This window comes from Lynx canadensis, chromosome A1 (genome assembly GCF_007474595.2).
Source record: "Lynx canadensis isolate LIC74 chromosome A1, mLynCan4.pri.v2, whole genome shotgun sequence".
NCBI lineage: Eukaryota > Metazoa > Chordata > Mammalia > Carnivora > Felidae > Lynx > Lynx canadensis.
Window position 1 is genome coordinate 101,749,713 of NC_044303.2, and position 12,249 is coordinate 101,761,961.

The 12,249-nt window shown below is 41.9% G+C and overlaps 1 protein-coding gene across 7 annotated transcripts in view; it reads left to right on the top strand.

Moving 5' to 3' along the window:
- The window catches only part of CSNK1G3 (casein kinase 1 gamma 3), a 105,890-nt gene extending 93,887 nt beyond the window's left edge, over positions 1–12,003 (top strand). For all 7 annotated transcript variants that reach the window (XM_032592728.1, XM_030317156.1, XM_030317157.1 and 4 more), the window contains one exon: positions 9,494–12,003. In XM_032592728.1, coding sequence (XP_032448619.1) covers positions 9,494–9,548 — 55 coding nt within the window. In that variant the 3' untranslated portion in view covers positions 9,549–12,003. The remainder of the gene's footprint in view (positions 1–9,493) is intronic.
- Positions 12,004–12,249: the final 246 nt, after the last annotated feature.

The window sequence follows — 12,249 nt, forward strand, 5'->3', positions numbered from 1 at the left end:
TGAGTAGTTGATAACACCCACTCTGCTTGTGCTTGTGCATTTGTTTTGTAACACAGAGGCTTTATTTGCTGTTTAAACAGAAGGAAGTTTGAGTTTTAAGCTCTCTCTTTTCCTGTTTGTAATTTTTAATTCCCGTAGCAGATCCCCCACCCTCACCCCTGTAGTGTCACTAAAACCATATGTCATTTACTAATTGTGTTGCCATTGAATATACATTGAATACACTGATACATTTCATGATTAACTCTAGAGAGAGAGTGTTAGGGAAGTCCTCGTCTAAATACTTCCTGCTACATGCAGATATTATGAAAAAAAAATTCTGTTAGTTGAATTAATGTTGAATTTAAACTGTCCTCTGCTTTTTTCTTTTTTCTAGTCCTAATGCCATGTTTAAAATGTTCCTCTTAGTCAGGGCACCTGTGTGGCTCAGTCCATTAAGCATCCGACTCTTGGTTTTGGCTCAGGTCATAGTCTCGTGGTTCATGGGTTTGAGCCCCATGTCGGGCTCTGTGCTGACAGCTCAGAGCCTGGAGCCTGCTTCGGATTCTCTGCCTCTCTCCCTCTCTGCCCCTCCCCTGCTTGTACTCACTCTCTCTCCCTCTCTCCCTCTCTCAAAAATAAATAAGCATTAAAAAAAATTTTTTTAAAGTAAATAGAATGCTCCTCTTAGGGCACCTGGGTGGCTTATTCGGTTAACTCTTTGACTCTTGGTTTCTGCCCAGGTCAAGATATCATGGCTTTATGGGTTCAAGCCCCATGTCAGACTCTGCGCTGGCAGCGGGGAGACTGCTTGGGATTCTCTCTCTATCCCCCTCTCTCTGTCCCTCCCCCCACTCACGCCGTGTCTGTCTCTCTCAAAATAGATAAATAAATTGAAAAAAAAAAAAAAAGATCTTGGGGCACCTGAGTGGCTCAGTCAGTTAAGTGTCCGACTTTGGCTCAGATCATGATCTCAAGTTTTGTGAGTTTGAACCTCGCCTTGGGCTCTGTGCTGACAGCTCGGAGCCTGGAGCCTGCTTCAGGTTCTGTGTCTCCCTCTCTTTCTGCCCCTCCGTTGCTTACGTGTGTGCGCGCTGTCTCTTCCTCACACAAAAATATTAAACATTAAAAAGAAATTTTTAAATATGTTCCTCTTAGTTTTCAGGACAAATTTTGAGTCCACCTGGGAGTAAATAAAGAAAGTTCCTTAGATTAGTAAATTTTGGAACATTCTTTTCATATCCGAGAGGAACCTTACATAAATTTCAGAACAATGCTTATTTGCTGGCTGCAAGATCAGGAAACTTCTTTTGTGAATATTTCTTTTTCAAGAGCCGTAGTGATCAAGTATCCATTTTTATCACTTGTGACTACGGCCCTTATTGACAGTCTGACTTATTTTAGTGGATTTGAGGGTATAATTAGCTACATACTTGGGCACTTTTACATCAAGAATAAAAACCGCAGTTGATGTTTTGTGCAGACGTAAGCCCACTTACAAAAGTAGGGTGGCAATGTGTCACGGTGGGAGCACGTGTCCTGTGCAGGCAAGCACAGGCTGTAGAACCCTGCTTATGTCACTTACAGTTACCTTCTTGAAGCGTACTTCTCGTTCTGCAGAACGAGCCTATGAATACCTCCTTCGTAGGCTGTTGAGGAAACGAATGGGGATAAAGCACCGCTTATTTGTCTGGTGCGTGGAGGGGGCTCCGTAACTATCCCCACCCTATTTATTCCTCCGCTTCTGGCTGCCAGTGACCTTCCCCATCTCTGTGTTCTTAGCTGTGTGCTTCTTCCATCAGTGTCTCATATTTTCACTTCCATACCCACCCTCTTCGCTGAGACTGGCCGTTCTGTGCACACGTCGTGCCAGACACCTGCTTTTAGCCAAATCGATGACCTTTTCCCAGTTTATTTAATCACCAGTTACACTGCTTGGATTTTAGAATATCTGAAACTGCCCTTGCCCTTAAGTCGATTGCACACCAGCAGGGAGGATTGCAGTGTGTCCGCATGCATACGTAATTTGTACATGATAACTACCATGAAAAGGTATAAACCTGTAAGGGCTTACAAAGAAAAGCCTTACTTACTGCCAGGGTGATCAGAGCACGCTTTCTGGAGGTAGCTTAGAAGAATGGCATGGTGGTTTATTTCGCTGGGATGGGTGTGGGTGTATACGTTGTAGGTTTGCGTTTCTATCTGTAGGTGTTAGAAGATGAGAAAAAAAGCAAGTGTGGTGGGAAGGTTCTTCCTGAAGGAAGGGTCCTCCGTTGCCTGGAGATTTGAGTCCAGGTTCCTTGGCACGGTTGGCCCCAGGCCCTTCATCCCCCCGCTAGTCTGGCCTCTGCTCATCCTGGCCAGCCCCATTCTCCATTTTGAACACTATTCTGTGGGTTCTTTCAGTCTGCTGTCGGTATATTGTTCTCTTGACCTCTCTCCAGCTTCTTGAAACTTCTTGAATTTCTTGAAAGCAAGACCTTTTTCATCTTCAGATCCCCAGTGCCTAAAACAGGATGATGAGTTATTACTAGATAATTGCAATTACATAATGTGGCGTATCCATACAATGGACTGACCATTGTTTGCTGGCCACGTACAACACCGAAATCAGGCACGTGATGCTAAGTGAAAGAAGCCAGGCACAAAAAATACCCCAGGATTCCATTTTTGTGAAATGTCCAGATAGGTCAATCAAGAGAGGAATCCAGTCATTGCCCAGGGCAGGGGAGAGGGGGCGGGAGTGACTGCTGATAGGTGAGGCTATGTGGTTTCTTTTGGGGCAGTGAAAATGTTTTCAGGTTTGATTGTGGTGACGGACGCAGGGCTCTTTGAATATATTAGAAACCACTGAATTGTACGCTTTAAAAGGGTGAGCTGTATGAGATTTGAGTTGTATCTTAATAAAGCAGTTATTAAAAAAAAAAAATGGATAGCAACCCATGATTTCAGTAAAGCCTTCCTGCAGACGGGCTACAGAAATCCTCTGAACTTCCCTGCCTCTTCACTGGCTGAAAACTCAACACCTCACATTGGTTTCCCTTTAATCAGGGTGACTGTTACATTCATACCTTCTTAGTCTGTAGTGAAGACACGAGAGTGTGTTTTTTCCTAAATTGCATCACCTGTCGAGAATTCTCTTCCACACTGCGTTTCCAGCTTCCCTTCTTTCTTCTTCTCTGTGACTGACAGAGATCGCCCTCACCCCACCCTATTGATTATAATATATTTTACATTGGGCATTTTATTTATTTTTGAGTGTTTATTTATTTTGAGAGAGAGAGAGAGAGAGAGAGAACAGGGGAGGGGCAGAGAGAGAAGGAGAGAGAGACAGAGAGAGAGAGAGAGAGAGAGAGAATCTCAGGCGGGCTCTGCACTGTTAGTGTGGAAGCCAACTTGGGGCTCGAACTCACAAACGGTGAGATCATGACCTGAGCCGAAATCAGGAGTCAGACGCTCAACCAACTGAGCCACCCGGTGCCTCTGGACATTTTCGCGTCTCAAGGTTCGATACGTGATTTCCCAATGATGGAAATTACACTGTTGTCCAGCACATTAAATGGCTCCTTCGTTAGTGATGAGATTTCACTTTCTTCACTGTATCAGAGAGTTTTTTGTTTCTTTTTCAAGTTCGGTGATACAAATGGTAGCACCCTTATCTTTCCCTCCAGGAATTTAGGAACACAAGGCTTCTTCTGGTTTAGTTACTGACTTTTTAAGTATTATGCCATTGTCTTTTTTCATCTCCTTTGCTGTCTTTCCCTTTTGCAACATTTGCCGAACAGTTACTGCATATCTGGTAATGTCACGATGAGGAGGAGAAGTCAAGGCCCTGCTGTTCCCTTAGAAAAGATAGCAAGTACCCTGTAACTGTCAGGTGGTAGTCCTCAGTCCTGGCTTCGAATCACAAGCGTCTGGGGAGTTTGCAGAATAGGCCAGCCCTCAGGCTGCGCTATCAGTTTCCGATTTCATTGGTCTGTGGTGGGGGTCCGGCTGGCAGTACTTTTAAAATGCTTGGAAGCTGATTCTAAGGAGCAACCAGGATTGAGAATCATTGGCCTAATACCAGGTATTCCAGGATTGGCCTCTAGGATATGGTGTTACTGGATTGAAGAGACTGGAGTGTGCACTTCCAGCTGAGAGATCAGAGACATCTTCCTGGGTAAGGGCACGTGGGTCCCGGTTCTCGAAGATGAGTAGGTTTGGCAAAGGAGTTGGATGCAGGAGACAGGGAGAAGTGGCCGAGCAGCACGGGAGCGAGGAAAGAATGAGGCAGGTGAGAGGAGTAACCCAGGCACGTACAGAGTGTGTGAACGCATCACAGTGGGAAGTCGTCTAAGTGCCTCATCGCAAAGGACTTTTGTAGGCAAGTAAAAAAAAAAAAAAAAAAATGTGATAGGTTCTCAAGACAGAAGAGAAAGCTGTGGGTTTCAAGCCAAGAAATGGTTCCATCAGATCGAGCCTTGAGGCGTTTAGTTGGGCAGCACTTTTGAGGCTTGTGTCATTTCCTGGGGCTCATTACGTTCTATAAAATCCGTCCGCCCTCCCTCCTTCCCTCCCTTGTGTCGTATGGGCTGCCTGGACAGGAAGCTTGATGCAAGGTGAGACCAAGAGGGGAGTGGAAATAGGTCGGAACCCCATTGTAAGAGCCGTGTGGGCTTAACATCTAGACCGTGGAGAACCATGGGTGAGATAGTAAAGGCAAAGGGCAAGGGCATCTCTAGGAGACAAGTTTGGATGATACACTGGGGAGAAGAAGAGACTTAGCCTGGACGTGTGTTAAGAGGCTCTTAGCAGTGGTGGAGGCCACCGGTCCTGGAGTAAGCTGGCACGAGAGGATGGCCCAACTTTGAAAGTCATTTCAGACTTGAGGGACCGATTGCCCGCGGATGGAGAGGAAGAAGTTGAAACTGAGGGTAGATCTGTGGTTCCCAGTTAGTGTGGTTTTGTGGATGGACTTGGGCTTCTGTCTAAACTGTTTTTGTTTAACTGGTTAGTTCGCATGTTTTCCATAAGGGATCCAGATATATGAAAGTACGTTTCATTTATAGATCTGAAGGGAGAAAATCCTTTGTCAAGGAATTAAAGATACATGTATACTCATCGACCCCGATAAGGGGAGCCTAGGCTCCAGAGTCCTAAGTGGGACGGGTCCAGCAGGTACAACACAGTCTCGCAACCGAAGGTGGAGACAGTGAGTTACTGCTGAAGGGACAGGTAGGAACTTCAGATCCAGACAGAGCAACATGGGTCATTTTCTGGGTAGATGTGAGAAGAAAGGATATGATGTGGATCTCGGAAGACAGTCACATCCTAGAGGAAGCAGAGAGGCATTGAATAAAGGGGAATTGGCGGTATAACGTCCCAAGCAATGCCTTGTCCCTTGTGTTTTCCTCATAGTTGAGGACTTTGATCCGTTATGATTTCCTGTTTACTACCTAAACAATATTTACAGCGACAACCCTCAAGTTCATTGGAAGCAGCATCTACCATTTATTTCCAAAGAATTTAAGAGTAGAGGTGTGGCTTCAACGCTTTTAGGCTAGCTATGGAATCATGTGAGAAGCATGAGCCTGACCTGGGAGAGCATATTAGCTTGCTGGAACCACATAGGCATAACCAAGAAAGAGCCAAGAAAAAAAGAAGCATTGACAAGAACATGATTTAAATGTCTGGTAAGCTTAATCCATTTCCCCAGGGTTGTCAAGAGTGGAGATCTGAAGGGACTGCAAATGAGGTGTAGACTAATAACATAAGAAAATAGAGCCCTTGAGCAGCCTGGACAAAAAATGGGCTTAAAAAATGTAAGGGTGTGGCTAATTTTCTAAGGCCAGCTAGTTGAATTTAGTGACCAAAAGAGCTCGCTCCCCACATCTGTGAGAGCTTGTGTATGTGCACATTCCTGCAGTATTGGCTGTTGTTTGCAGTTACTGTTAGCAATAACTGTTTTCCTCTTTCAGCTGTACCAAGGGTTAAAATCACATGGCCTCTTTTTACTCATTTGCCTGCACTCATATAAATTGATGCCTTGGTGGCCACTCAGTGTCTCCAGCCCTCAGCTCATAGATTCTGGTCCAAGGACTCACTGGAGGTGGAGGAGCTGGAGGGGGGACCTGGCAGGTGCCATGTAGACAGAGCGGTGCCACTTGGGATTAGTCTCCTTGAAGAATCTGGCGCAAACCGCTTTTCCCCAGAAAAGCTTCCACAGGCACCAAAGTCTGCATTCAGTGACATTTCACTAGGGCTTGTGGGCCCCAGGTAAGAACTCTTGCTTTAGAACATGCTTTGGAATTTTGACTGGGTTCTTAGGCTAGGAGTTGCGTCTCTGAGTCAAGTCCGCCACTTTTTATTCGATAAAGATTTTGGGGGGATTTTTGTGCCCATTTGCGGGGCGTATCTGTGAGTAACCCCTTAAGAAGCTGACATTCAATGTAAGATAATAAGAAAATAAATAAGATAAATTCAGATGAGTCCTGAGGGCGGGGGGGGGGGGGACAACGTAAAATGGTCACGTGGGAGCAGCGCTGTTTTAGATTGAAGGGAATTGACACGAGACCCACTTTCTTAATCACTAAGACTGTAAATCATCCGTTTTGGTAATGAGCTTTAAGAAACCAGCCACAGGTTAAACATCAATTTTCTTCTCAACTTACACAACTGTAATTCTGCTTCTAGAGCATCCGGTCTATGTGGATGCATTTATATTGCATGCAGCAATGCTGCCCTCTGGTGGTAGTGAGTTAAATAGCATGCCAGCTTCCCTGGCAAGTCTTGTTTCAACGGTGTACTCTTTACTGGTGGGATTTATTTTTAAAAAATAGATGTCTTTTTAAAATTGCTTTTTAATTTAAAAGGTCTCTACAGTTATGATTCATTTGAAAATTTTATTTAGGCTCAAGTGAATGCTTGGGCTGGTTTTCTGTGTTAAATAATACATAATTGAAGGAAAGATTACCTAAGAAATAGGAAGAACTTAGCTGTCTGGTGAATTAGAAAGAAGATTAAATGTCACTAGGAAAACAAGTCAGACATGGTGAATTGCTAATAACAGAAGTGTGAGAAATATGGAACTTGTTGATCAAAATATGTATTGCTTTAAATTCCCTGCACCAAAAGGCTCATTTGAAACAATTTTTAAACACTTCTTAGAACACCTTTTCAGCAGAAAACTTTTAAAAGATTGTAGTTTGGCATTTGAAAAGACAAATGACAGTATTTAAGAACAGTGAACATTATCAGAACTTTATACTAAATAAATTTCTATTGAAATGTGATCATGTTCTTAAATTTAATATTCTAAGTCTTTGGTCTCTTCTCACTATCAATTAAAAAAATTTTTTTTTACGAGATGAACATTTTATGACTCTTTTCTAAGTCCTTTATTAAGATATCTTTTTTTTTTTTGACTAATGGTTTTCATCTCTAACACTTTGACTTAAATAACTTTTTTTTCACTTTTTTATTTGAGAAAATGTATATGTATAACACCCATTTGAGAAAGTATTTAGGTAGCGGATAGTTACAAGACATTTTTATAAATCTAGGAAAAATCTATTGTACCTAGAGCCTTCTTTTCTAGAGGTAGCTCTTTTCAAGACCCTTGATGGGGTAATTTATCTCTGGTTTCTCTGGTGGTCACCTCAGAGTAAAATTCATAAAGATTGATAGCTGCACATATTTCTAGTTGGATCTTTACCCACTGATATATATAGTTTTGAATTATTCACGCTCCACGGTCTAATATTATGTGCGGTTTGAGTGGGGTTAAAAAAACACAATCGTGTAATTTGGTTTTGAATGCCCCATAGTGATTTCATAGTCACGCTGTAAATCACGATAAATGGTCTGAAATTATTTTTGACCAACGATAATGTGGGTGGAGCAATTATGTAATTTAGCCGGACAGTATGGGTTCCTGTTTACATTTCTTTCGCAGAAAGATAGAAAAGATATCCGGGAATTATTTCATCTTCCACCATATTTTGCTGGATAGGACACTTGAAGTTATATGGTCTCCATTATGCTTAGCTTGAAGCCATTCATGGAATATCCTTTTATGCAGGCGGGCTGCTAAGGATTACAGGAACATCTTTATAAGGTCACATTGTGTTCCGGCTTTGAATTGGCAGTATTGTGTTAATTGAATCACCACGCATATAAATATTTCTTTAATTACAAAATAGGACTGACCTATTTGTCTACGCACACACATTGGACTTCAGTGGAAAAGTGGAAGCCTCTCTATGCGTTGCCTGTCCCCTTGGTATTCTGATAGGTGGACTTTGTGTTCCGTGTGGCAGAGGAAAACAGCCAGACCTTTATTTGAAGGAATGCCAGGCTTTTCGAGCACACATATGCGTGTATTTTGTTGTTATTAGTTGCTACTCGGTGTTTCTCGTTTAACTTTGACTTTGTACCACCCTCACCATTGTTCTTCACGTGTTACATGTGCTGTCTTCTCATGACGAGGAGAACTTACTGTGGGAAAAACTAGGCCTGTGAGGGGTCATCTCTAGAGTTGTTTTTTACCTAGGAATAAAAATCAGCATGCTGTTCCCTCATAGTCTACAAAACTGAGTCACCTCAATTGTGCTATTTTAAATGTTGAGCGTAATTTTTACCTTAATTTACCTACGATGAGCTTGACCTTAACCCTTACAGAATTAAAGGAGGCAAGTCTTGACATATTTTATTTTCTCACTTCCAGTTTGTAAGTATGGTGGAAAATGTTTGTTGAAGAGTGTATTTGGGATTCCTCTTCTTCCTTTTGGAATCTAAACTAATTCTTGCTGGAAATAAAATCCTCACTCTTAGGATCATTATTGGTTTTCTTTTTTTTCTTTTCTGTTTATTTATTCATTATTTATTTATTTATTTATTTATTTATTTAATATAATTTATTGCCAGATTGGCTACAGTGCATACCGTGTGCTCCTGGTTTTGGGGGTAGATTCCTGTGATTCATCGCTCACATACGACCCCCCAGTGCTCGTCCCCGCAAGTGCCCTCCTCAATGCCCGCCAACCCCTTATTCCTTTTCTAATTCTAACTCTAGTTCTGACTCACCTTATGCATTCCGTCTCTTTCTTCCTGGTCTTAACAATCAGATATAAATATCAGGAAGAAAGGGAGAGAGTACATAAGGTGAATTTTATAAAAGCACGCCATTGCCAGAGGTTAATGAGTATTCAGAATAGAATGCGGCGGGGTCAGCGAGGATTCACAGTCCCGTGGCTTCTCAGTTAGGCTTGGTGCAAAGCCTTTTCAATTTAGTGGCTCCTTTTGATGTTGCATAGAACGTCTTGCTATGTTCCTAAAAGGCACGTTGATGACACACTAGTGATCACTCTGCCGTAGTCTCACTAATCTGTTTGCTTCCTTGGCATGTTCACCGTGTATCTTGCATTAGCGTGTTGCTTTCTATGACCATTGAAACTAATAGGCTAAATTCTGCCTTTCCTTGGCGACCTTTTAGTACTTTCATAATAAAAGAAGTGTTTCCCTCCGCCCACAGGTGCTGCTGTTTTTTCAAACGAAGGAAAAGGAAAACCATACAGCGCCACAAATGACTCTGGACACAGACAGATCATGGGGAGTTACTTACGTGTTCATCTGCTGTCTTGTGATTAAAAATCATCTCCGTAGTGACCACATACATTTTCGAGGACTCACTCGTAGAAACAAAAATGTCATACATACTTTCATACTTCATTTTGTGGTTGTCTTACATTCATATTTTTTTCTAATTTAACTTTTATGGAAGCTTTAAAGTTTTGTCGAAACACGAGTGCTTTGCCCGTCGATGAACGGAATGGACCAATGAGGTGGTGTCGATGAATACCGTTCTGAGGACATTTTTCAGAAGCTCTCCTCCTGTTGTAGAAAAAGCAGTATAGTATCTTCAGTGTCAGCCAGTTATATACCTGATCTGGTTTTTGATAACTTCTGTAAGAGCATAATCAAACAGGAATGTCCCTCCTCCCCCACCGCCCCCCTCTCCCCCCCGCCCGGTGGATAGTGCAACAGAGAAGACACCGTTGCCCCCAAATGTAAAAGAAGTTATTTTACGGGACGTTCCTTTCTTGTGTGGCATCTGCATCGATTTCAGTATTACTGACGGTACGGCTGTGCGTGAGTCATATTAACATTCTCTCTGTGAAATCATGGTACAGTCACTGCCCAGAGGTACTGAGGAAAAACGCTCTCGGGGTGCGGCCGATGGTAGGTGGTAAAATGGAATCACGAGTCGCGTGGTAAATACGAGCTCTGCTTTTGTTGCACCACTTTGTGAAGTTCAGTGTTGCTGAAGTGGCAAAAGCGCTTTTTTTTTAAAAGAAAAAAAAAAAAAGCAAAATATTTGTATAATGTAACTTTATGCTTCCAGATAATAATGTATGTTAGACAGCAAGAAGCGAATACTTTGAGAAATGAAATATGTTGGAGTTTTGTTTTTGTTTTCGTTTTTTTAAATACACTAAGGAGAAGAAATAAATGTGAATCTCATCGCGATGTGTAAGGTTGAAGTCTGAGGAGATCCTACTGAAGCCTCCTGCTGAATGATTACACTCTCCCTTAAGCAGAAAACTTCGATGTGCCATGCAGTGATGTCTGTTTGTTAATTATTTGCTCTTTGATTAAAAAAAAAAAAAAAAAAAAAAAAAAGAAAGGACCCCCAGCAATAAAGACTGGGTCACTCTCTTGCCCTCTGTGCACATTAGCCTCTTGTATTCAACTTTGCCGGTTCTCTGGAATTTTCCTACCTTTTAGTATAATTTTGATGAGTGAGAACTATTTTGGAAAGGATGGGTCAGGTGCTTTGCCTCCACAGTCTGTTGAAGTGCCTGCACATGAACAAAGTTAATCGTTCTGCACAAACAGGAAGCCCAGTCTGCTCTTTTAAGTGTGCTTTGTTTGAAGCCATAAAGATACAGGTGTATTTGGTCACAGTCTGCCAGCCAGAAGTTTCAAGCAGAGTTAAAACAAAACGACTGGCCAGAAAAAGAATCATGTTTTTCAGATCGCACACTCACCTTTCATTTATGAAATTGTTACTTACTCTTCCCACGCAGCCCTTCCTTTGTCTTCGGGCAGCATGCCTTCAGGCGTGCTTATTTATTTTTCTTGTCGCAAGGTAACACTTAAAATGTGTAATGAAAGTAAATAAATTACATTTTTGACTTCCTCATTGCATTTACAGGGATTTGATTGTATCCGTAATTTATTTTTCTTAGTAGCCACAAGGTCCGTGTATCGTTTTTGCTGAATTAGGTGCCCACACAGATACCGCAAATCGGGACATTGTTTATCATCGTTGCTCTGAATCCTGCGATCGTTTCAAGTTCTTGATTTGAAAGGCCCACGCTCAGCCTAGAAGGCATTTGCTGTATAGTTTGGTCAACAGTTTTCCATTCTGTCTGTCTGTATACTGTCACGATGTCTCCAACGACAGGAGTTCCATACTGAGGTTTTCTTTTCGTTTTGCCTTGAGCAACCTAGATGGATGTTTTGGCCGTTATAATGTGAAACCACTTCTTTCTTTACAGTATTTGACCAAATTTGTGTGTCTATGATATTTGTAAATACATGCGATACCTGTATTTCTTATCATAAGCCTATTTAGTTTTATTCTCAGTAGGGTTTTTGGACTGTACAGTGTTTATATGATCTGAACTCCTTATACATAAGAAGGTGTGTATATTAATCCAATTATGGACTTAAAATATTTTAAAAGTATAAATACCCTTATTTGCTGCAAAGACCAGTGTGCAGACATTTGCTTTCTAGCAATATTTTTAAGTGCTCCATTTTAACGCCAAGGAGAGAGTCTTCTGGCGACACAAACTGGTCGGTAATAGGTGATGCAGGTATGTTCAGGTTAAGCCAACAATGTTTTGCATTTTTATGCTTCTTTTCTGTCAACACTAATGAAGTCAACATTGCCTGAATGTCTGAATAATGAAACACATCCCTGTTTAAAAGTATGTAACTGAAAAAGAAATAAAAAATAAAGGTAGTTTTTTTAAACTTGCTTTTCCCCCCCTTCCTCTAATCGTGGGTATAGTGATGCTACTCCTACGAATGTAAGGTAGGGATTGAAAATCTCCCGATTTCCACTTAGTTTCGCCTGTGTGAGATGCAGAGCCGAAGGGAGGGACGGGCTCTAGGGGTTTGCGTCTCTGTTAGGATTTTGCCTTGTTGGAGCCCCATCGTAAGAAGTACATACCAGGGAGTATCTGAGCTTTGTTTAATGAGAGTTCAAGAAAAATCCTT